This window comes from Nycticebus coucang, chromosome 22 (genome assembly GCF_027406575.1).
Source record: "Nycticebus coucang isolate mNycCou1 chromosome 22, mNycCou1.pri, whole genome shotgun sequence".
NCBI lineage: Eukaryota > Metazoa > Chordata > Mammalia > Primates > Lorisidae > Nycticebus > Nycticebus coucang.
This window is the reverse complement of record NC_069801.1, coordinates 389,927-412,871: the sequence shown is the minus strand read 5'-3', so window position 1 is coordinate 412,871 and position 22,945 is coordinate 389,927. Positions and strand designations below refer to the sequence as shown.

The 22,945-nt window shown below is 52.3% G+C and overlaps 2 protein-coding genes across 7 annotated transcripts; one reads left to right on the top strand and one right to left on the bottom strand.

Annotated features, from left to right (window-relative positions):
- Window positions 1-1,089: 1,089 nt before the first annotated feature.
- On the bottom strand, window positions 1,090-4,156 carry CPTP (ceramide-1-phosphate transfer protein). The gene is made up of 3 exons (XM_053576663.1): window positions 4,021-4,156; window positions 2,659-2,793; window positions 1,090-2,487 (listed from the first exon to the last, which is right to left on the bottom strand). Exons 2-3 carry the CDS (start codon window positions 2,778-2,780, stop codon window positions 1,965-1,967), a joined length of 645 nt encoding a protein of 214 aa, XP_053432638.1. The 5' UTR covers window positions 2,781-2,793; window positions 4,021-4,156; the 3' UTR covers window positions 1,090-1,964.
- Window positions 4,157-4,764: 608 nt separating this feature from the next.
- On the top strand, window positions 4,765-22,876 carry INTS11 (integrator complex subunit 11). Of its 6 annotated transcripts, none has more exons than XR_008376944.1 (17): window positions 4,765-4,934; window positions 7,320-7,417; window positions 7,923-7,996; window positions 9,141-9,369; window positions 18,781-18,879; window positions 18,953-18,987; window positions 19,247-19,385; window positions 19,779-19,843; window positions 20,259-20,448; window positions 20,611-20,694; window positions 21,100-21,189; window positions 21,271-21,433; window positions 21,563-21,670; window positions 21,762-21,823; window positions 21,925-22,045; window positions 22,113-22,242; window positions 22,324-22,342. XR_008376944.1 is itself a non-coding variant. In XM_053576653.1 (17 exons), the coding sequence occupies exons 1-17, from the start codon at window positions 4,907-4,909 to the stop codon at window positions 22,375-22,377; spliced, it is 1,758 nt and encodes a 585-aa protein (XP_053432628.1). In that variant the 5' UTR covers window positions 4,765-4,906; the 3' UTR covers window positions 22,378-22,876. The 6 variants fall into 6 exon arrangements, 5 of the variants coding, with proteins under 5 accessions (XP_053432628.1, XP_053432627.1, XP_053432629.1 ...); XM_053576653.1 differs by having other exon boundaries at window positions 9,141-9,336; window positions 21,903-22,045; window positions 22,324-22,876; XM_053576652.1 differs by having other exon boundaries at window positions 21,903-22,045; window positions 22,324-22,876.
- The last annotated feature ends 69 nt before the right edge of the window (window positions 22,877-22,945 follow it).

The window sequence follows — 22,945 nt, the reverse complement described above, 5'->3', positions numbered from 1 at the left end:
ATGTGACAGGCATGGTGCTTCCCTCTGGGGACAGGGCTCACAGCTGGGCCTGACGGAGGGGCCCATGCAAATGAGGGATGAAAGTCCATGACCAAGTGGACTGGTGCAGGTGGCCTGTGCACCAGGTGCGTGAGTGGGGGGCAGCTTGCTGGGGAGCTGCACAGCTTCTACAGAGGCTGTGCCTGGCTCTGTGCCCATCTCCTTTGTTTAGGGCTGGAGGAGTCCTTGATGACACCCCAGACCCCGTGCTGAGAGGAGCTGGGGGAGGCCTTTGCCTCTCATGCCACCTTGTGAAGTAGGCCTGTGAGGTACATGCACATGGATGTGTGGCCCTCACTGTTTGGCCAAGTGGGCCCCAGGCTGTCCTCCCTGGCCAGTTCCTCAGTCACTGGCCATTGCCGGCATCATGTGTATACCAGGGGTCCTCAAACTACGGCCCGCGGGCCACATGTGATGGTGTGATTGTATTTGTTCCCGTTTCGTTTTTTTACTTCAAAATAAGACATGTGCTGTGTGCATAGGAATTTTGTTCATAGTTTTTTTTTTTTTTTTTAGTCCGGCCTTCCAACGGTCTGAGGGACAGTGAACTGGCTCCCTGTTTAAAAAGTTTGAGGACCCCTGGTAGACGCAGCACACTGAGGCCGGGGAGGGGTGTCGAGAGGACCCTGCACCACTTGCATCCTTTCTGCCTGGGCCACTACTGCAGCTTGGAGCTGCCCCACCATAGGCCTGGGCAGCCCTCTTCTGCCTGCTTCCTTTTCTCCTCAGCCTCAGACATATCTCTCACCCAGCCCCTTGGGGGTTGCCAAGTCTCTGCATCTCAATTTTCTCACCTATGCAAGGGGCACGAAGACACAGACCTTGCAGTGGGGGATGCAAGTTGAATCCCCTGAGGGGACAGCCCTCCACACAACTCCTCCCCCACGTGGCTGCCATCTAGGGTGTACCTCAAGCCAGACACTGCCCCCCAGCATGGCCATGGGGCCTCAGCCCCCTCTCTGCCCTCACACGGCACCCTCCAGTGCCCCTCCCCCTGGGTAATCAAGCGCCTGGTATACCCCAACATCTCCATCCTGGAATGCCATCAGTGCAATTTATTCCTGTTGGAAAACACATTACACTTTACAAGGGACCAATATCCCCCAAACTTGTGCATCCACTGTCTCCACTACACCCTGAGGGCCTGGGGTCCACTAAGCCCCAAGGGTGGGATGATGGCCGGGCTGGGGCAGGGGTCTGATAGTTGTTACCTAGGCAGTGGGGTCCAGCCCCCTCCTTTTCTGTAACCCCTGGGTGTTCAGAGCACTGTGGGAAGGCGACAATAAGGAGCAGTGGTGAAGGAACAGTGTTCCCTGAGCACTGGGGCAGAGTCACAGCTCCCAAGAGGCACCTGTTGTATCCAGGAGCCCTGCAGGGACTGTGTCCTGGGATGTTTAGGGAAAGTTTGGTTCAGTGGTTCAGGTCCCACTGGTGCTGGCTTGCCCAGCATGCTGTGTGACAACCAGGCAGTAAGGGACAGGGAAGACACTGGCATCCTTGGGCCTGAGATGGGCACAGGAAGGACTCGTGCTGGCTGGTGGAGAGGAGGGAGCTGCCCCACCCTAGGGATCTGTGACCTCACTCCACTCCTAGATTCCAGTCAAGCTGGGTGAGGCCCGTCATGCTTTGCACACACTGACCCTACCCCCACCTTCTCCCTACCCCCACCTACTCCCTGTGCCTCGGTTGGGGTGACTGAACAAACACATGCAGCTGGAAGTGAGGCTGGGGCAGAAGCCTCTTCCTGGCTTGGCCACAGCCTCCACTGTTGTAGCCTGTGACTCCAACATGCTCATCTTGCAGGGCGACAGTACATCTCCTATTCTCAGGGCACCCAGAAAGCACTGTCATAGGATCAGTGGGCCCTGGCTGTCTGAGCCCCACTCTGCAGCAGGGTATGTCCACCTGGTCTGGGCCCCATGCCGCTAGGGCAGATCCAACAGGGAATGCTCAGTGTAGAGCTTCTGAGAGACAGTGTAGACACGCTCAATGAAGGGCAGGGCCTCGCCCAGCATCTCCACGGCCTCCTCAGTGGTCCCCACATTCATGGCCTCAAGGAAGACCTTGCGTGTGGGCAGGGTGCAGAAGGCTACAGTGACAGCCCGGCGCACGATCCAAGGGTGGTAGGCAGCCAAGGAGGCATTGTAGGAGTCAGTACAGAGTGTGGCGGTACGCGCGTCCTCAGGGCTGGTGCGCAGGCCTTCCAGGAAGAGCTGTAGCCACCGCAGGGCACGGTGCAGGCGCAGCACCGTCCGGCAGCCTGAGTCGGGGTGACGGGAGCGGCGCTCCAGGTCCACCAGCTGGTGGCCCAGCTCGTAGGCAACCATGGACTGTAGGCTCTGGTAGTGCTCATGCTGGGGACCGCCTCGCAGTCGCTCCATAATCTGCAGCTTGGAGACCACGTCCTTGGAGATGAATGAGAAGATGGTGCCCAGGCTGTTCAGAAACCTGCCCAGAGGAAGTAGGAGCTCAAGTCCCCCCTATCCCCTAGCAGCAGGGCCAGGAAAGCTGGGTGGGAAGCCCTGGGGCAGGTAGGAGCCTGATGCTTATGATGGCAGCTGGACCCTCTCCCAGGCTCTGGGCCCATCCCTATGCAGGAAGGCAGATCTGTGCACGCACCTGACCAAGCCCTTCCAGCTGGTGATGTAGTGGTCCAGCAGGACCTCTTCCTTCTCGTTGAGACATTGCTTAAAGCTGACCAGGACAACCTTCAGGTTGAAACCTGTCTCTGGCTCATCCATTTTTTGATACAAACTGAAAACACACAGGGCAGGGCTGGCAGGCTGTCTTGCTGTGGGTCGGGCTCATTTTATAGCTCATTTTTTTTGGTATGGGGGGAACAGGTGGAAAGAAGTAGCCAGGGTTCTGTGCTGCCCACTGAACCCACTCCACCCAAGACTGCCTGCCCCACCCCTTGTCCAGGTCACACACTCAGATCTTGACACAGCCCTGGGGCCACTGACTCAGGCCAGGTCCTCACAGCTTTGCTTCAACAGAACACTCAACCATGTCTTGTCTGCAGCAGGTGTCTGATGCAGCTGATGCCTTCTGGTTTGCTTGTGTTTTGTTTCTCCCATTAGGATCTGTCTGTTTTACTAGCTGGAGAATATTTATTAAGCCCCTCCCAAGAGCTAGGCACTGTTATAGGAATGTGGGTGCACTGTGAACAAGTCAGACAAGCAGCCCTCCCCATCAGAGGGCGTGTTAAGACAATAACAAAGACAGGAAGTCCTAGGCTGGAAGTAGGGAGCAGATAAATACTGTGGAAGATGATGATGGGGACATGCCCACCAAGCAGGTTGCCTCCCTGGTCCACTGCTATAGTCTCCAAACCAGGGCAGAGGCTGTGGAGGGTGTCCACTGGGTCAAAGGACAGACAGAAGAACACCAATCTTTTCATTCCTAATAGTGAAACTGGACATGTGCCACTCAGGAGAGTGGCTAGGCCAAAGTCTTACCACACTCAGAAGATGGCCACAAGCCCTCCCTGCAACCCTAAGGCACCTTCTCAGCCCTGCTCTGGCTTCTGGTTATATTCATACAGTCACTCCACTAACATCCAAGCACCCATGCCTGATGTCTGGGTACAATGCTGTGGCGGCTCTGATGGGTCTGGGGCATTCAACTGCATCTCACTTCACCTCAGAGGAACTTTCACTCTGCTGGGCCTAGGGGGCTTCCTGTGCTCTTGGTACTGGGAGCCCTGCCCTGGCCTCCAGGCCTGCAGGGCCCGGACACAGGGGCGGGGATCCACCTGTGGTGAGAATCCCAGCCAAGAGCAGGACACCTGGGTCCCTGTGCAGGTTGCTCGTTGTCCTGATTCAGTCCTTCCTCTCTGGGGAAAATGGGCTGCACGCCCTGCCTGCTCAACGCCCAGGTTGCCACAGCCTTGGTGGGGCCCAGTGGGTGCTGAGGCTCTGCCGAGCCCACAGGTTGGACTGCATGTTTGGGGCTGGGCTAGAACCCCAGGGAGGAGCTCACCTGTCTTCAGGTGTGGGGGACAGCAGTACCTGGCCTCAGGAAGATGGTGCCTGGAGACTTCTGGCACGCCCTTTCTGGCTTTCAGGGCCAGCACACTGGTCACTGAGCAGAGGGCCTTTGAGGCTCCTGGGCTCCCTTCTTGGTCACCAGATATTCTGCAGGACTGGCTTCCTGGTCAAAGCCCAAGCCGGCAGCCAACAAGGAGCCGCCAGGAGCCTCTCAAAGCTGCCTGCTAGAGAACCACAGGAAGGGCGTCCCGCCAAGGTCAGGGCCGAGCACCAGCCCTGGCTGAAGGCAGGTTGGAATCTGGTAGCAGCACGGTCCCGCCTGGCTGGGCGGGAGCAGGGCCCTGACTCGGGAGCTCTGCAAGTTTCACCTGAGAAGGGGGGCTCCGACTGCACCGCCTAGCCAGGCCGCGGTCCTGGCGGGTCGGTGTTCCGGCCGAGGGCCCGGGCGGGGCAGGAGTCGACTTGAGCCACCGCCTCGCCTCGACTGCCCGCTCACCTGGGTCCCTACGGGGATGCCCCCTCCCGCGCCCAAGGTCCCACCAGTTGCGCCAAGGTACCCGCGCCCGAGCCCCAGACGACCTGCAGACCCCACGGGTTCGGTTGGGCCGGTGCCGCCGCCGACCCGGTCCCGCCCTCTCCCCGCCCCCCTTGGCCCCATTGGTGGCCGGACCCCCAATCAGGAGGCCCGACATGCTTGGTCACGTTTCCGGAGAGCTGGGCCGGAAACCCGCGCGGTTACGCCTGCGCAGTGCGCCACCGCGCGAACTTAGTGCAGCGGGGTCGCGGGGTCCGGGTGCGCAGGGGGTGGTCCTCCGGCTTTCTCTGCTGGCCACACACTAGAGTGGAGGAGAGGCGCTGAGGGCGGTCTTGCTGCGGCAATGCCTGAAATCAGAGTCACTCCCCTGGGTGAGTGGGCGCAGCCGTGGAGCCGCGGGAGCTGGGTCCGGGCGCGCACTTCACCTCGCACGGCCCTGGGGCTGGGCCTTATCCGGGGCTGGGGACGCTTCTGACCCCCGGCTATGGTCGGAGGAGGCCCCGAGCGGGCAGCGAGTTCTCCAACTGGCTGGGGGCCTCCAGACGCGTCCTGGCCCCCACAGCAGGCCCCGCTGCGGCCTCGTTGGAGTGGGGTGCTCCAGCCTCCGCTTCGTGCTCGGCAAGGCTTTGGGGCCAGGGCTAGCAGGCCATCCTGGCTGCGGTCTGCGGCCGAGGACGCGAGCCGTACGCTTGCTCAGCTCTACTTTTTACTGTCAGGCCCTCGTGTGGAGAACCACCACAGAGTGGTCAACGAGGAAAGGGCGTAGGGCTTGGGTGCTGGGGTGTTGTCTGTCTGCATCTCAGGTTTCCTAGGAGTGAAGTGAGAGAGAGATTTCAGGTGGTGGTAAGGTGGAGTACTTGTGACACCTGGTGTCACGTGGGTCCTGCAGGGATGCTGTCTTTGCTAGCTTTCCGCAGTGATGTGGGAGCCCAGACACAGGGCTTCTGACCCCCTCTGGGTGCTTTTATCGGTGTGTTTACCTCCTTTTGCACGTGGGCTGCTGCCTGCCTCTCCCTTTCTGCCCACCACTACCACCTGGTGCTTATGCCTGGCTTAGCTGCTGTCAATTCTCAGTTCACACTGCTTGTTTTTTTTTTTTTAGGGAAGAGTCTCACTGTATCGCCCTTGGTAGAGTGCTGTGACATCACAGCTCAAAGCAACCTCAAACTCTTGGACTTAAGCAATTCTCTTGCCTCAGCCTCCCAAGTAGCTGGGCCTACAGGCGCCTGCCACAATGCCTGGCAGTTTTTGGTTGTAGTTGTTTGGCAGGCCTGGGCCCAGTTTGAACCCGCCAGCCCCCTAGCTACAGGTGCTGAGCCAGTTCAGTGCTTGTTTTACCTGATCTCTATGTTGTAACTTTGCTTTTTGCAAAAAGTGTTAAAGTGCACATTTTTAAACATTCTGATGGTATAGAACAGTGTGAAGGAGAGAAGAATTACTCAAGATCCAGGTCCCAAGAACAACTGGGAATATTGTTCTGGTGGCCAGCCCTCTAGTGTCCCTGGGTGTTCTCTGTGCACATGCTCCCTGCACTGTCCAGAGCCTGCTTCCTTCACTGGGCAGGGTGTTGGGAGCATCTTCCTGTGTAGACACCCTACACAGGACTCTGTGTGCATCCCCATGAGTCCATCCAGCCCCTGGCATGGACACGGAGCTGTTAACAGCTGCAGTGAACACCCAGGCGGCACACCCTGTACTGCCATGGGCACTGTACTTCCCGTGGCCTTTCCCAGTTGTTGGCACATCCCGCTGCCTTTTACCCTCACCCCAGCCACTGTGGTCTTCTGCCCCTTATGGTTCATCTCCTCGCCTTAGAACATCTTGAGTTCCTTGGGGACAAGTATGTCTCCTTTGTTTTCTGCTGAGTTTTGTCCCCACTGTCTTTGCTCTATGGGATTGTCATGAATCCTATTGGGAGCAGGACTGCCAGTGTTCGGGAACAGGGCTTTGGAATCCAGAAAACAGACCCCAGCCCCATGCTTAGTTATGTGTGCCTCTGGGTGTCTTTGTGATCTTGGATCCTCCCCTGTGAACAGTGGTGTCCCTTCCTCCCTACAGATGTCTGGAGGGCATCTGAGATGGGCATGACTTTGGGGATTGTGGTGCAGAGGGAGGAGACAACTGAGACCCTGTCCTTAGGAAGCTCCTGTGATAGTCGGGGGAGATACAGACCTGTCAAAGAACCCAAGACCCTAGCCAGTGGCTGGGCTGCCTGAGGCTGGTGGGCTCTGGACTGTGGCCTGGCCATTCTGATGTGTGTGGTACTAATGTTGGATGCTTCAGGCAGTGGGCAGAGGATTCAAGATGGAAACCCGGTCATTCACGCTCATCAGGCCTAGGCTGTGCAGAGGCTTTGTCCCTTTCTTTGTGGTCTCCAGACCCCAAGAAAGTGACAGGTGGCCACTTGGTGGGGGTGGGCTGGGTGTCCCCAGCCTGGCCAAGGTCTCTACCAGAGTAGCTGAGCAGGACTGGGTGGTTGTCAGGAGTTTGGAGGGGACTAGATTAGGGTCTGAGTTGGGAGATATGGCAAGATTTGCAGTGGTGCAGGGCTAGTGCTACTCACATGCCCAAGGTATGGTGTTGCACTTTTAAGCCCATGTGTCTTGCCACATAGCAGCCTCGGTCCAGCTTCCTTGGCACACTGAGGCCCTTGCAAGAGCCTGGGAGGAGTAGGGTGGGACTGAGGATCACTTTTACCAGTGAGGAGGGAGACAAGGACCTGGCAGTGCCTCTTACCTGCCCTTCCCCTTGAGCAGGAGCTGGCCAAGATGTGGGCCGAAGCTGCATCCTGGTCTCCATCGCGGGCAAGAATGTCATGCTGGACTGCGGCATGCACATGGGCTTCAGTGACGACGTGAGTCCTCTGGGTTGGTGGCCAAAGGGCATGGGAGGGCCAGCCACCCCACCTGATCCTTGTAGCCATCTGTAGCTGGCCTTGGAGCAGGATAGATGAGGCAAGTGGACAGTGGTAATCTCCCTGGACAGCCACAGCCTGGATGGGGTGGTAGTCTCCTTGGATAGCCACAGCCTAGAGGAGGTTGTGGGGAAGGCTAGGAACACTTGACAGGTAGGGCCAGGCTGAGGCAAGCCCTGGCAGGGGGTCCCATTTGTACAGGACCCAGGTCTTGGTGGCTACATTGTCCTTAGAGGCCAGCTCAGTGAGACCCAGGGCTCACCTCCTGGCTCTGATCCATTAGTAAGGTGGTGGTGGGGTAATGGAGGTCGTGAGCAGCCAGGGTCCTGGTGCCTGTTGGGCGTCTGTGTCCAGACTCCTCTCTCAGGCCACTCCCTGGGGGCCCCCCATGGCTGCCTGGAGACTGGGGCAGCAGCTACACTCTGACCCTCCTGGCTCCCCTCAGAGGCGTTTCCCCGACTTTTCCTACATCACCCAGAGTGGCCGGCTGACAGACTTCCTGGATTGTGTAATCATCAGGTGAGCACTGTCCGGCCTCAGCCTCCGTGGAGTGTCACCCAGTGGGTCACATGGTTCTGTCCTTGGGCTGTCTGGGGGGCTTACCCCTTGGAATAGCAGTAAGCCCTGTGGAGCCAGAGTCATTATGGCAGGCATGCTGCTGGCCATGCCCCTGAGTGTTGTGAATGTGAGTCTAACAGGTGTTGGGGAAAATGGGGTGACAGGACTGTGGGGCCCTTGTGAAAGAGATGGTGCATTTTGCTCCTCAGGCCACTCCTACTCTTCAGGCCCTTCCTACTTAGTCTCAGCAGTATTTCGCAAGGGGCATTGTGCCCTCCTGCCAGTCATTGTCCCGACTGAGCTTCTAGGCCCTGTGGTCTGCCCCTCCCACACTGGTTGCCTGTCTCTCTCATTTCCCTGCCTTCTGGGCTCTGACTGCTCCCTGCTTCCCTGTCTCAGGAGCTGTAAGCCCACTTAGTTGGTGGCTCCAGATAAGCAAGTCCCTAGCCCTGACCTGGAGGTTCATGGTCCCACCACCTGTTTGTCGGTCCTCTGCCTCTTCTGTCTCTTCCCTTCTCTCTCACCCTCATGTTCTGGTCAGATAATCTGTGCACATTTGTACAGTGCAGCCTCTCACACCCCCACTGTCACTACTTGGTCTAGTGGCCTTGAGCAGATGCCCACAGCACTCCTGCTAGTCCTCTGGCAGCCAGAGGATCCTGTGAGCCTGGGCAACCTTGTCATCTCTGGAAGTGGCAGCCTCAGCTGCTCTGAGCTCCTTGTGTGTTCAGTTCCCTCTTGGTCCTGGTGGGGCACTGTGGTTCCCTCTGACCCCATAGACTGTCTGCTTTGTAGGGCTGTCCCACCAGCCCACCGTGGGCCATGTGTTACCAAGAGGTCATCCTGACCACATCACAGATAGTGGCTCTCTCCCCTAGGATGCTGCTCCTTGTACTGCTATGACTGCCTTGTGAGCACGTCCCCATAGGTAACAGTTTATTCCTGCTAGATGCTGAGGCTGTTTTAGGAAGAGGGTGTTCTGTGGGCTTTGCTTCAGTACTCAGGAAGGTGTCTGGTGCCACAGTAAGATGACCCTTGAGCCTGTAGCTGGTGTGGTGTGGCTGGGGGAAGGTAGTTCCAAGATAACCCATGCCCTGTCCCCTAGTCACTTCCACCTGGACCACTGCGGGGCGCTGCCCTACTTCAGTGAGATGGTGGGCTACGATGGGCCCATCTACATGACCCACCCCACCCAGGCCATCTGCCCCATCCTGCTGGAGGACTACCGCAAGATTGCTGTGGACAAGAAAGGCGAGGCCAACTTCTTCACCTCCCAGATGATCAAGGACTGCATGAAGAAGGTGGTAGCTGTCCACCTGCACCAGACGGTCCAGGTCAGGGTACCAGGAACCCCACCCAGGAGCTTCCCTGCCCTGCTCTGCAGTCTGCAAGGTGGGGGCTCAGGTTTGGCCTCCCTCATCTCTGTGTCCAGTGCTGTGAGGACACCTGGAGGCAGCAGTGGGCAAGGACACAGGTCTCAGCCCAGAGATAGCATTTAGCCTAGGAGTATGTGGTCACATGGTATGTATGGCATGTGTGCACACGACCTCTGCACCTGTGGGGCACGGAGGTAGCTAGAGGGAGCTGGGCTGGTTCCCCTGGAAGGACGCTGTGCCCTCCAGGGGTATTCAGTGCCATCGGATATTCATGCAGCCCCTGGTGCTAGGTGACAAGATGAGCAAGCCTAGAAGGATGCCCAGTACCAAGTGTGGGGACTGATGTGCGTGGCCCAGGGAGGGAGTGAGGGAGTGAAGAGCAGTAAGTAGACAAGTGACAGATCATAGTCGGTAAAAGCTTTTCACAGAGGTTATGGATTTGTTTTGGTTAGAGTCCCTGGGAGTTTGCAATATATATATATATATACACACATGTATGTGTGTGTGTGTGTGTGTATATATATACATATATATATTTTTGTTTTGTTTTGTTTTGTTTTTTTCATAGAGTCTCACTTTGCTGCCCTTGGTAGCGTGCTGTGGGGTCATACCTCAGAGCCTCAAACTCTTGGGCTCAAGTGATCCTCTTGCCTCAGCCTCCAAAGTAGCTGGGACTATTGGCACTCAAACATTATATATTTTAAAGCTGTTATTAGATGACTATATGTCTTGGGTCATTTTGTCCTACTAATTGAAACTTTTGTCAGTATGAAGTTCTATATATATATATATTTTTTTTTTGGATTTTGGCCAGGGCTAGGTTTGAACCCGTCACCTCTGGCATATGGGACTGGTGCCCTACTCCTTGAGCCACAGGCACCACCCTGAAGTTCTATATTTAATAATGCTTTTTATCCTAAGGTCTACTTTTCTGGCTATATAGTTACACCATCCCTCAGCCACCTTTTTTTTTTTTTTTTTTTGTAGAGACAGAGTCTCACCTTATCGCCCTCAGTAGAGTGCTGTGGCGTCACACAGCTCACAGCAACCTCCAAATCCTTGGGCTTAGGCGATTCTCTTGACTCAGCCTCCCAAGTAGCTGGGACTACAGGTGCCCGCCATAATGCCTGGCTATTTTTTTGTTGCAGTTTGGCCGGGGCTGGGTTTGAACCTGCCACCCTCGGCATATGGGGCCGGCACCCTACCCGCTGAGCCACAGGCGCTGCCCTTTTTTTTTTTTTTTTTTTTTTGTAGAGACAGAGTTTCACTTTATCGTCCTCGGTAGAGTGCTGTGGCGTCACACAGCTCACAGCAACCTCCAACTCCTGGACCTAGGCGATTCTCCTGCCTCAGCCTCCCGAGTAGCTGGGACTACAGGCGCCCGCCACAACGCCCGGCTTTTCTTGTTGTTGCAGTTTTGCCGGGGCCGGGTTTGAACCCGCCACCCTCGGTATATGGGGCTGGCACCCTGCTCACTGAGCCACAGGGGCCGCCCTCAGCCACCATTTTTCTTAGTGTTTTCATGGATTTTCTTTTTCTATCTTCTCCGCCCCCCCTCACCCCTCCCAGACAAGAGCCTCAAGCTGTTATGCTGGGTAGAGTGCTGTGGCATCATAGCTCACAGCAACCTCCAACTCCTGGGCTTAAGGGATTCTCTTCCCTCAGCCTCCCAAGTGGCTGGGACTACAGGCACCCGCCACAACACATGGCTATTTTTTGGGTTGTAGTTGTCATTGTTGTTTGGCAAGCCTGGGCTGCATTCGAACCCGCCAGTTGTGGTGTATATGGCTGGCGCCTTAGCCACTTGAGCTACAGGCGCTGAGCCTCTGTCTTCTTAATATTGCAAAGTAACTTTATTTCTTTCATTCTAAATTTCTTTTTTTTGGTTGTAGTTGTCATTATTGTTTGGCAGGCCTGGGCTGGATTTGAACCCGCCATTTCCGGTGTATGTGGCTGGCACCCTAGCCGCTTGAGCTACAGGTGCCAAGCTGCAAACTAACTGTCTGTATCATATTTTAAATGTGACTCTTGAAACTAACATGTAGGCTCGGTGCCCACCAAACAACAATGATGGTTGCAACCAAAAAAATAGCCAGGCGTTGTGGCAGGTGCCTGTGGTCCCAGCTACTTGGGAGGCTGAGGCAAGAGAATCGCTTAAGCCCAGGAGTTGGAGGTTGCTGTGAGCTGTGATGCCACAGCACTCTACCCAGGGCGACAGCTTAAGGCTCTGTCTCAAAAAAAAAAGAGTAACATGTAGTTTGGTTTATGACAGCCTGGTAACCATGTTTAGATGGAGCATTTCTTTATTATATATATATTTTGTTTGTTTGTTTGTTTTTTTTTGTTTTGTTTTTTTTTTTTTGGCCGGGGCTGGGTTTGAAGCCACCACCTCCGGCATATGGGACCGGTGCCCTACTCCTTGAGCCACAGGCGCCGCCCTCTTTATTATATTTTTGAGACAGAGTCTCACTTTGTCATCCTTGATAGAGTACTGCTCACAGCTCACAGCAACCTCAAACTCTTGTGCTCAAATGATTCTCTTGCCTTAGCCTCCCAAGTAGCTGGGACTACAGGTTCCCGTCACAATGCCTGGCTATTTTTTTTGTTGTTGTAGAGCAGGCCCAGGCTGGGTTTGAACCTGCCAGCCCCAGTGTATGTGGCTGGCGCCCTAACCACTGAGATATAGACGCTGAGCTGCTCGGCTATTTTTTGAAGACAGGTTCTCGCTCTTGCTCAGTCTGGTCTTGAACTCGTGAGCTCAAGCAATCCACCCACCTCAGCCTCCCAATTGCTGAGATTGTAGGTGTGAGTCACCACACCTGGCCTATTTTATTATTTTTTTGAGACAGAGTCTCACTCAGTTGCCCTGGGTAGAGTGCCCTGGCATCACAGCTCACAGCAACTTCAAACTCTTAGGCTTGAGGAATCCTAAGCCATGGCATCATAGCTTACAGCAACTTCCAGCTTCCAACTCTTGGGCTCAAGAGATCCTCTTGCCTCAATTTTTCTATTTTTAGTAGAGATGTCTCGCTTTTGCTCAGGCCGGTCTTGAACTCGTGAGCTCAAGCTATCCACCTACCTCAACCTCCCAGAGTGCTGGGATTATAGGTGTGAGCCACCCCTCCCGCCTTAGATGTAGCATTTAGACCAGTGGTCTAATGCCACGTCCCTTTAATACAGTTCCTGTGGGTCGCGACCCACAGGTTGAGAACTGCTGATTTAGACTCTAGTAAGATAACTGGGTTCAGCTGGACCATGTTACCATTTGCTTCCGATTTATCTTGCTTGTTCTGTGTTTTTTTATCTTTCCTTTATTGCCTTTTTTGGATCAATTTTTTTTTTCCAGTTTTTGGCCAGGGCCGGGTTTGAACCCTACTCCTTTGAGCCACAGGCACTGCCCTGGATTAATTTTTTTTTAATTTTACTTCTCACTAGGCCATGTGTGGTGGCTCATGCCTGTAATCCTTAGCACTCTGGGAGGCTGAGGTGGGTGGATTGCCTGAGCTCACAAGTTCCAGACCAGCCTGAGCCATAGCAAGACCCCTGTCTCTAAAATTACCCCGTAGCGGCACCTGTGGCTCAAGGAGTAGGGCGCTAGCCCCATATACCAGAGGTGGTTCAAACGTGGCCCCGGCCAAAAAAAAAAAAAAACTGGGAGGGCGCCGGTCCCATATGCTGGAGGTGGTGGGTTCAAACCCGGCCCTGGCCAAAAACCACACACACACACACACACACACAAAAATAATAAAACCCCATCATAGGTATTTTGGGCAGCGCCTGTGGCTCAAGGAGTAGGGCGCCGGTCCCATATGCCGGAGGTGGCGGGTTCAAACCCAGCCCCGGCCCAAAACCACAAAAAAAAAAAAAAAACTGGGGAAAAAAAATAATAATAAAAGCTAAATAGTTTAAAATAAATAAATAAAATAAAATCCTGGCATTGTGGTAGGCGCTACTTGAGAGTCTGAAGCAAGAGAATTGCTTGACCCCAGGAGTTTTAGGTTGCTGTGAGCTATGACGCCATGGCACTCAACACCAGGGTGACTGAGTGAGACTGTCTCCAAAAGATAAAAATTTTGTTTTCCCTTTATTGGCTCAGTAATTATATGATCTTTTACAATAGTTTTAGTGGTAGAGATTACAAAATGCATCCTTGACAACAAAAAGCTAAGTTACTTGGAACTTTTGCCTTTTTTCTGGACAATGCAAGGATCGTAGAATATTTCAAATCCATGTCCCCTTCCTGGCTCACAGGCTGTCATTCTATGTATTTTAATACCTCATCATATTTTAAACCCTGCAAGATGTGTATAGAAACATGATTTCTAATGCTTTGTAAAGCCAACATTTACTTAGTTTTACCTATATATTTACCTTTTTTATTGCAACTCTCTACTTCCTCACACTTTTCTACCTTCTTTTTTCTTTTCTTTTTCTTTTTTTTTTTTTGAGACAGAGTCTCACTTTATCGTCCTCTGTGGAGTGCAATGGCGTCACAGCTCACAGCAACCTCCCAACTCCCTGACTTCGGCGATTATCTTGCATCAGCCTCCCGAGTAGCTGGGACTATAGGCACCCGCCGCAAGGCCCACCTATTTTTTGTTGCAGTTTGGCTGGGGCTGGGTTTAAACCTGCGACCCTCAGTATATGGGGCCAGTCCCCTACCCACTGAGCCATAGGTGCTGCCCTCTACCTTCTTTTTTTTTTTTTTAATTGTTGGGGATTCATTGAGGGTACAAGAAACCAGGTTACACTGATTGCATTTGTTAGGTAAAGTTCCTCTTACAATCGTGTCTTGCCCCCAAAAGTTGTAGCACACACCAAGGCCCCACCTCCCTCCCTCTCTCTGCTCTTCCTTTCTCCACCTCTCCCTTCTTTCTCTCTGTGCTATCCCCTTCCCCCACCCCACCGTGTCCTTAATTGTCCTCATATCAAAATTGAGTACATAGGATTTGTGCTTCTCCATTCTTGTGATGCTTTACTAAGAATAATGTGTTCTACTTCCATCCAGGTTAATATGAAGGATGTAAAGTCCCCATTTTTTTAATGGCTGAATAGTATTCCATGGTGTACATATACACACAGCTTGTTAATCCATTCCTGGGTTGGTGGGCATTTAGGCTGTTTCCACATTTTGGCGATTGTAAATTGAGCTGCAATAAACAGTCTAATGCAAGTGTCCTTATGATAAAAGGATTTTTTCCTTCTGGTAGATGCCCAGTAATGGGATTGTAGGATCAAATGGGAGGTCTAGCTTGAGTTCTTTGAGGTTTCTCCATACTTCCTTCCAAAAAGGTTGTACTAGTTTGCAGTCCCACCAGCAGTGTAAGTGTTCCCTTCTCTCCACACCCACGCCAGCATCTGCAGTTTTGAGATTTTGTGATGTGGGCCATTCTCACTGGGGTTAGATGATATCTCAGGGTGGTTTTGATGCATTTCTCTAGTAAATAAGGATGATGAGCACTTTTTCATGTTTGTTAGCCATTCTTCTGTCTTCTTTAGAGAACGCTCTATTCATGTCTCTTGCCCACTGATATATAGGATTGTTGACTTTTTTCATGTGGATTAATTTGAGTTCTCTATAGATCCTAGTTATCAAGCTTTTGTCTGATTCAAAATATGTAAATATCCTTTCCCATTGTGTAGGTTGTTGATTTGCTTTGGTTGTTGTCTCCTTAGCTGTACAGAAGTTTTTCAGTTTAATTAAATCCCATTTGTTTATATTTGTTGTTGCAATTGCCACAGCAGTCTTCTTGAAGTCTTTCCCCAGGCCAATATCTTCCAGTGTTTTTCCTATGCTTTCTTTGAGGATATGTATTCTTTGTGCCTTAAATTTAAGTCCTTTATCCATCTTGAATCAATTTTTATGAGTGGAGAAAGGTGTGGGTCCAATTTCAGTCTTTTATATGAGGATATCCAGTTCTCCCAGCACCATTTATTGAATAGAGTCTTTCCCCCAAGGTATGTTCTTGTTTGATTTATCGAAGATTAGGTGGTTGTAAGATGTTAGTTTCATTTCTTGGTTTTCTATTCAATTCCAAATGTCTATGTCTCTATTTTTGTGCCGGTACCAATGCTGTCTTGACCACTATGGTTTTGTAGTACAGCCTAAAATCTGGTATGGTGATGCCCCCAGCTTTATTTTTATTACCAAGAATTGCCTTAGCTATACGGGTTTTTTTCTGGTTCCATACAAAATGCAAAATCATTTTTTCCAAATCTTGAAAGTACCATGTTGGTATTTTAATAGGAATGGCATTGAATAGGTAGATTGCTTTGGGAAGTATAAACATTTTAACAATGTTGATTCTTCCCAGTCATGAAGCATGGTATGTTCTTCCATTTGTTAATATCCTCTGCTATTTCCTTTCTGAGGATTTCATAATTTTCTTTATAAAGGTCCTTCACCTCTTTTGTTAGGTATATTCCTAGGTATTTCATTTTCTTTGAAGCTATGGTGAAGGGAGTTGTGTCCTTAATTAGCCTCTCATCTTGACTGTTATTGGCGTACACAAAGGCAACTAACGACTTGAGGACGTTGATTTTATATCCTGAAACATTACTATATATATATTTTTTTTTTTTTGTGCCGTGTATATTTTTTTTGTGCCGTGTATATTTTTTTTTTCTGTGCCGTGGCCTCACACAGCTCACAGCAACCTCCAACTCCTGGGCTTAAGTGATTCTCTTGCCTCAGCCTCCCGAGCAGCTGGGACTACAGGGGCCCGCCACAACGCCCGGCTATTTTTTTGTTGCAATTTGGCCGGGGCTGGGTTTGAACCCGCCACCCTCGGCATATGGGGCCGGCGCCCTACCGACTGAGCCACAGGCGCCGCCCACATTACTATATTTTTTGATGACTTTCAGGAGTCTTGTGGTTGAGTCTTTGGGGTTCTCTAAGTATAAGATCATGTTGTAGGCAAAGGGAGAGTTTGACCTCCTCTGCTCCCATTTGGATTCCCTTTATTTCCTTGTCTTGCCTAATCGTATTGGCTAGAACTTCCAGCACTATGTTGAATAGTAATGTCTACCTTTTTTTTTTGTTATATGTGATCCTTTTTACTTAGGATGATTTACATTCTGCTTAAAGAACACTAGGGTGGATCTCCTGGTGATGAATTACTTCAATTTTGGTTTGTCTGCAAATGGATTATTTTACACTCATTCTGGAAAGACTTTTCTGTTTGCATCACCCCATAGAGATGGGGTCTCACTATGTTGCCCAGGCTGGGATTGAACTCTTCACCTCAAGGAATCCTTCTGCCTTGGCCTCCCAAAGCATTGGGTATCAGCCACCACACCTGGCTGACTTTTGATAAATTAGGTACACCTATAGTCCCAGTTACTTGAGAGGCTGAGGCAAGACAATCACTTAAGCTCAAGAGTTTGAGGTTACTGTAAGCTGTGACACCATGGCACTCTACTGAGGGTGACAAAGTGAGACTATGTCTCAAAAAAAAAAAAATTAGGTACAGAATTCCAGGTTGATGGTTGTCGTGTCTTTGCACTTCGAATATATCGTTCTGTCTTGAAGAGAATCTTTTTGGTACAGGCTACTTAAGTGATTACACCCTTTCCTTGGCTTTTTGGTGCTTGTGCTAAGAGGGCCTACATGTTATATGCTCATTTAGCCTGTTCAGTCTGAGGCCTCTTGGATCTGTGGCTTGATGTCTTTCACCAGCTTCCTTCCACTGTGGCTCCTACCCCATCTCACCTTACTCCCGGGGTGCAGACATCTGTCAGACCCGCTTACTCTAGGTCCTCTTTCTGTTCTTTCCATGCCTCATGGTAGATATTCCCTCTGAGATACAGTGGAGGTGGTCAACATAGAAGAAACTGTGCACTGCACTGATAGTATATGTGGTGCATGTCAGTCTGTAAAAATCAGGTCAACTTCAGGAGGTGGACAGTGTAAGGGAGGTGTTCAGCTATGGAGGTTCTACTGTATTTTAGTTTAATAATTCTCTTTTTTTTTTTTGTAGAGACAGTTTCACTTTATCACCCTCGGTAGAGTGCCACGGCATCACACAGCTCACAGCAACCTCCAACTCCTGGGCTTAAGCGAGTCTCTTGCCTCAGCCTCCCGAGTAGCTGGGACTACAGGTGCCTGCCACAACGCCCGGCTATTTTTTGGTTTGCAGTTCAGCCAGAGCTGGGTTTGAACCCGCCACCCTCGGTATATGGGGCTGACTGAGCCACGGGCGCCGCCCAATAATTCTCTTTTTTGTTATTTGTGATCTTTTGTTAAATTTATCCCTTGAGTTCTTATAGTTCCTGGTTTTAGAATTTCTGCTTTTTAAAAGATCGTTTCTAGTTTGTCACCATGATTCTTTTTTTTTAATTTTTTAATTTTTATTGTTAAATCATAGCTGCGTACATTAGTGCAATCAAGGGGTACAATGTGCGGGTTTCATATACAATCTGAAATATTCTCATCAAATTATCACCATGATTCTTAATCTTTGTTTTTTTGAGATAGGGTCTTTGTTCTATTACCTGGGCTGGAGTGCCATAGCATCATCATAGCTCACAGCAGTCTTCAACTCCTGGGCTCAAGTGATCTTCCTTGCCTTAACCTTCCACGTAGCTGGGACTGCAGGCGCTCACCATGACGCCCAGCCTTAAGCTACCCTCCTGCCTTGGCCTCCCAGAGTGCTAGGATTACAGGTCTGAGCCACCACACCTGGCTTAATCCTGTTTTTATTTATTTTTTTGAGACAGAGTCTCAAGCTGTTGCCTTAGGTAGAGTGCTGTGGTGTCATAAGCAACCTCAAACTCTTCGGCTGAAGAGATCCTCTTGCCTCAGTTTTTCTATTTTTAGCAGAGATGGAGTCTTGCTTTTGCTCAGGCTGGTCTTGGACTTGTGAGCTCAGGCAATCCACCCACCTTGGTCTCCCAGAGTGCTAGAATTATAGGCGTGAGCCATCATGCCTGGCTCTTAATCCTGTTTTTTATCTTGATGAATAGATGATTGCAGTCTCTTAAAGTCTACATCTGGAAACTCCATATTGAGGAGCCCTTTTTTCTTTAGTCTGTTGTTTCTCTTTTCACCTATTGTCTCATGTCTGGTTTCTTTTGATTGAAAACTGGATGTTTGGCAGCGCCTGTAGCTCAGTAGGGCACTGGCCACATATACCAAGGCTAGAGGGTTTGAGTCTGGGCCAGGCCTGCTAAACAGCAATGACAACTGCAAGCAAAAAATAACCATAAGCCCAAGAGTTTGAGGTTGCTGTGAGCTGTGATGCCACGGAACTCTACTGAGGGCGACATAGTGACACTTTTGTCTCAAAAAAGAAAGAAAGAAAGAAAACTGGATGTTCTATGTGAATAACAGGAAACAAAAGACTTAGACTGATACCCTCTTCTCCATAGGTGGACGATGAGCTGGAAATCAAGGCCTACTATGCGGGTCATGTGCTGGGGGCAGCTATGTTCCAGATCAAAGTGGGGTCAGAGTCGGTGGTCTACACGGTCAGTGAAAGGACTTGGGAGGGGCTACCTGGGGGTGTGGAGGTACCCTCCTCATTGTCACCATCTTTCCCAGGGTGATTATAACATGACCCCAGACCGACACTTGGGGTAAGTAGGCCAATATGTTTGCTTCATCCTGTGGGGGGTCTCCCTGGAGCGTGGTGACCTTAAGTGTATGTTTTAGGGACCTCATGGGTCCTCTGTGGTGTGCAGGGTCCCTTCCCCTTGAGCCCAGACACACGAAGGCATAGGGACTGGGTTGGGGCTGTTCATCTTCCTCTCTCTGGATTTTGAGTGTGCTGCCTGTGACTTCAGCAGGCTGCCTACAGCTGTCTGCCATGGTCCATACCCTCCTCCTCTATCCCAGAGCTGCATGGATTGATAAGTGCCGCCCCAACCTGCTCATCACCGAGTCCACGTATGCCACAACCATCCGGGACTCCAAGCGCTGCCGGGAGCGAGACTTTCTGAAGAAAGTCCACGAGACTGTGGAGCGTGGAGGGAAGGTAGCTGGCCATAGGCAGGGCTCTGGGATGTATGCCCCTGTACAAGTCAGGAGCAGCTTCCAGTACAGCTCCCTGTACAAGTCCTTTTGGAAGCCTTGGCTACCCTTAGCCTGTGTTCAGGGTCTCAGGGTATGGAGTGTTATGTTCTCTGGGCATGGAGGAAGGAAAATTTGCTCAACATTGAGAAGAAAAATCCTGAAGACCCTTCACTGGGGATTTCATTGTCCCTCATGTTCCAGATGTGGTCCTTCCTGCTCCAGACCGCCTGTGAGAGGGCTGAGGTCCACATGGGGCTCTCAGGGCGGCTGGCCATGTGTTCTGAGAATGCTGCCTGCTGGCTCAGGTAGGGGTGCAGTGGGATCCCCACCTGAGCCAGCCTCACCTGCCCTGTAGGTGCTGATCCCTGTCTTTGCTCTGGGCCGAGCACAGGAGCTGTGCATCCTGCTGGAGACTTTCTGGTAGGCACAGCCAGGGGGCTCTTCCCAAAGCCGTGCCTGAGGGGCAGTGGAGGGTAGGATGCTTGTGTGGATGGTTGGCAGCACACACAGCGCAGCCAGGGCGCAGATTCAGATTGGTCAAGGTGGTCAGCATCCCTGGCCAATGGCATCTCAACTCTGCTCACTGTTTTTGAGGGGAAGCCACCCTTGTGCTCTGTGGCGTCCTATGCTGTTTGCATACTCTTCCACAGGGAGCCCTGTCAGCCCCAGCACCTTCTAGGAGGATGTAGGCTGAGGGTACTGGCTTCCTGTGGTCACAGGGATGGAGATAGCAGGGGTTCAGGCCAGCTCACACTGTACAGGCATGCAGATGAGGGTCTGTGGCAACATGCCATCCTCTATGGCCACTGCACTAATGGGGCTGGTGGGTCCCCAGGGAGCGCATGAACCTAAAGGTCCCCATCTACTTCTCCACGGGGCTGACGGAGAAGGCCAACCACTACTATAAGCTCTTCATCACTTGGACCAACCAAAAGATCCGCAAGACCTTTGTCCAGAGAAACATGTTTGAGTTTAAGCACATCAAAGCCTTCGACCGGGCATTTGCAGACAACCCAGGTCCAATGGTGAGGCCTTGCAGTGCGGGGGTGGGTGGGGGGGTGGCGGCACATGTACGCTCAGTGGCCATGTCTGGGGGATGCCTTAGGGCACCTGACAGTCCCTGCGGTCTGAGGCCGGGCCTGTGGCAGTGTATCTCTTGCGCTGATTCACCTATGTTTGCCCTGCAGGTCGTGTTTGCCACACCAGGGATGCTGCACGCAGGCCAATCCCTGCAAATCTTCCGGAAGTGGGCAGGGAATGAGAAGAACATGGTGAGGGTCTTGGTTCTACAGAGACCCTGTGAGGTTGGGCAGAGGTGGGATAGCAAGGGCCAGAAAGATGTCTTTTCATCCACCTTGTCCCTGCGCTGCCCATGGCATGTGGCTAGGGTCTCAGTAGAGGGTGCTGTGTCTTCTGAGCATGGAAGAAGACACTCAGCACTGGGAAAAATCACTGGAAGATCCCATTTGTCCCAAATCTTGATGAAGGTTTGACACTGCTGGGTGTGGGGCCAGTGTCTAATGTCCAGACAGCCACCATGATGGTCAGCTCCCAGCCTGGCCCTGTACAACCCCCGAGGGACTGGCAGCCCCCCAAGGGTTTAGGTGGGGGATGTTCAGGGGGAGCCCCTGATGTGCCAAGGCTGGGGCAGCTGCAAGTTCCACCCTGCCTTGCAGGTCATCATGCCTGGCTACTGTGTGCAGGGCACAGTGGGCCACAAGATTCTCAGTGGGCAGCGAAAACTGGAGATGGAAGGGCGGCAGGTGGTAAGTCTGAGCTGCCCATGGGGCTGGCAGGGTAGCAGGTACCTCTGGTGGTGACCAGCACCTGTGCCCTGTCGCCTGCAGCTGGAGGTGAAGATGCAGGTGGAATACATGTCGTTTAGCGCCCACGCAGACGCCAAGGGCATCATGCAGCTAGTAGGCCAGGCTGAGCCGCAGAGCGTGCTGCTTGTACATGGTGAAGCCAAGAAGATGGAGTTCCTGAAGCAGAAGATAGAGCAGGAATTCCGTAGGCAGAGGGTGGGGTGGGCCAGGGTTTGCCCACAGGAGTGGCACCAGGTGGGGGTCTACCTTCAGGGTCAGTGGAGATAAAACTGGTCTTCTTGGACTGAGGCACCCTCTTCCTCCCTGGGCCCAGGAGTCAGCTGCTACATGCCAGCCAATGGTGAGACGGTGGCACTGCCTACGAGCCCCAGCATCCCTGGGGGAATCTCATTGGGGCTGCTGAAGCGGGAGATGGCACAAGGTATGTGTGTGGCAGGGCATGGTGGGCGGGCAGGCAGGTAGGCAGCCACTGGGAAGCCTGGAGTCCACTGGAGGCCCTGCCTTCCCTGCAGGGCTGCTTCCTGAGGCCAAGAGGCCCCGGCTACTACATGGCACCCTGATCATGAAAGACAGTGTGAGTGCACAAGTGGGCCCGGGATGGGAGAAACCCATTCCTGTCCTTCCTGACCTGCCCCCCCACCTCCACCCTGTAGAACTTCCGGCTCGTATCCTCAGAGCAAGCCCTTAAGGAACTGGGCCTGGCTGAGCACCAGCTACGCTTTACCTGTCGTGTGCACCTGCACGACTCTCGAAAGGAGCAGGAGACAGCCATGCGTGTGTACAGCCACCTCAAGAGGTGGGCACCCTGCCCTGTCCCCTCCAGCCCCAAGGGCCAGGAGGTATCTTATCATGCCTCCCCACAGCGTCCTGAAGGACCACTGTGTGCAGCACCTCCCTGATGGCTCTGTGACAGTTGAGTCCATCCTCATCCAGGCTGCTGCCCCCTCTGAGGACCCAGCTACCAAAGTGCTGCTGGTCTCCTGGACCTACCAGGTGAGGCCTGGCAGGGATTGCTGGAGAGGTGCCTTCACCCCGTGGCTTCACTCCCTCCTCACCCTATGCTACTTCCACTAGGATGAGGAGCTGGGGAGCTACCTCACATCACTGCTCAAGAAGGGCCTCCCCTAGACCTCCAGCTGAAGTCAGCCAGTCACCCAGGCCTGCTACCCCTGCCTTCTGAATTTCTCCACTGCAGGATTCACATGCCCTGGGTGAATGGAGCCCACAGCTGGGCCACAGTGTCACATTCCTGCCAGAGCACCTGTTTCTGGCTGAAAAAATAAATGGGCCCTGGTACTCCTTGGTTTTTATTCTTACTCTAAGGCCTTAAGAAGATGGTAGGGTTAGGGGCTTCCAGGCAGCAATTTCCAATAAAAGCAAAATCAGACGCCACTTGGTTTTCCCTTCCTTTTTTTTTTTACCCCCCAAAGAGATGGAGTCTCACTTTGTCACCCTTGGTAGAATGCTGTGGAATCAAAGTTCACAGCAACCTCTAGCTCTTGAGCTTAGGCGGTTCTCTTGTCTTAAAGCCTCCAGAGTAGCTGGGACTACATGTACCTGCCACAAGACCTGGCTATTTTTTTGTTGCAGTTTGGCTGGGGCCGGGTTCAAACCCGCCACGTTCAGTAAATGGGGCCTACTCACTGAGTCACAGGTGCCACCTGGTTTTCCCTTCCTATCACATACCTATCTCCCA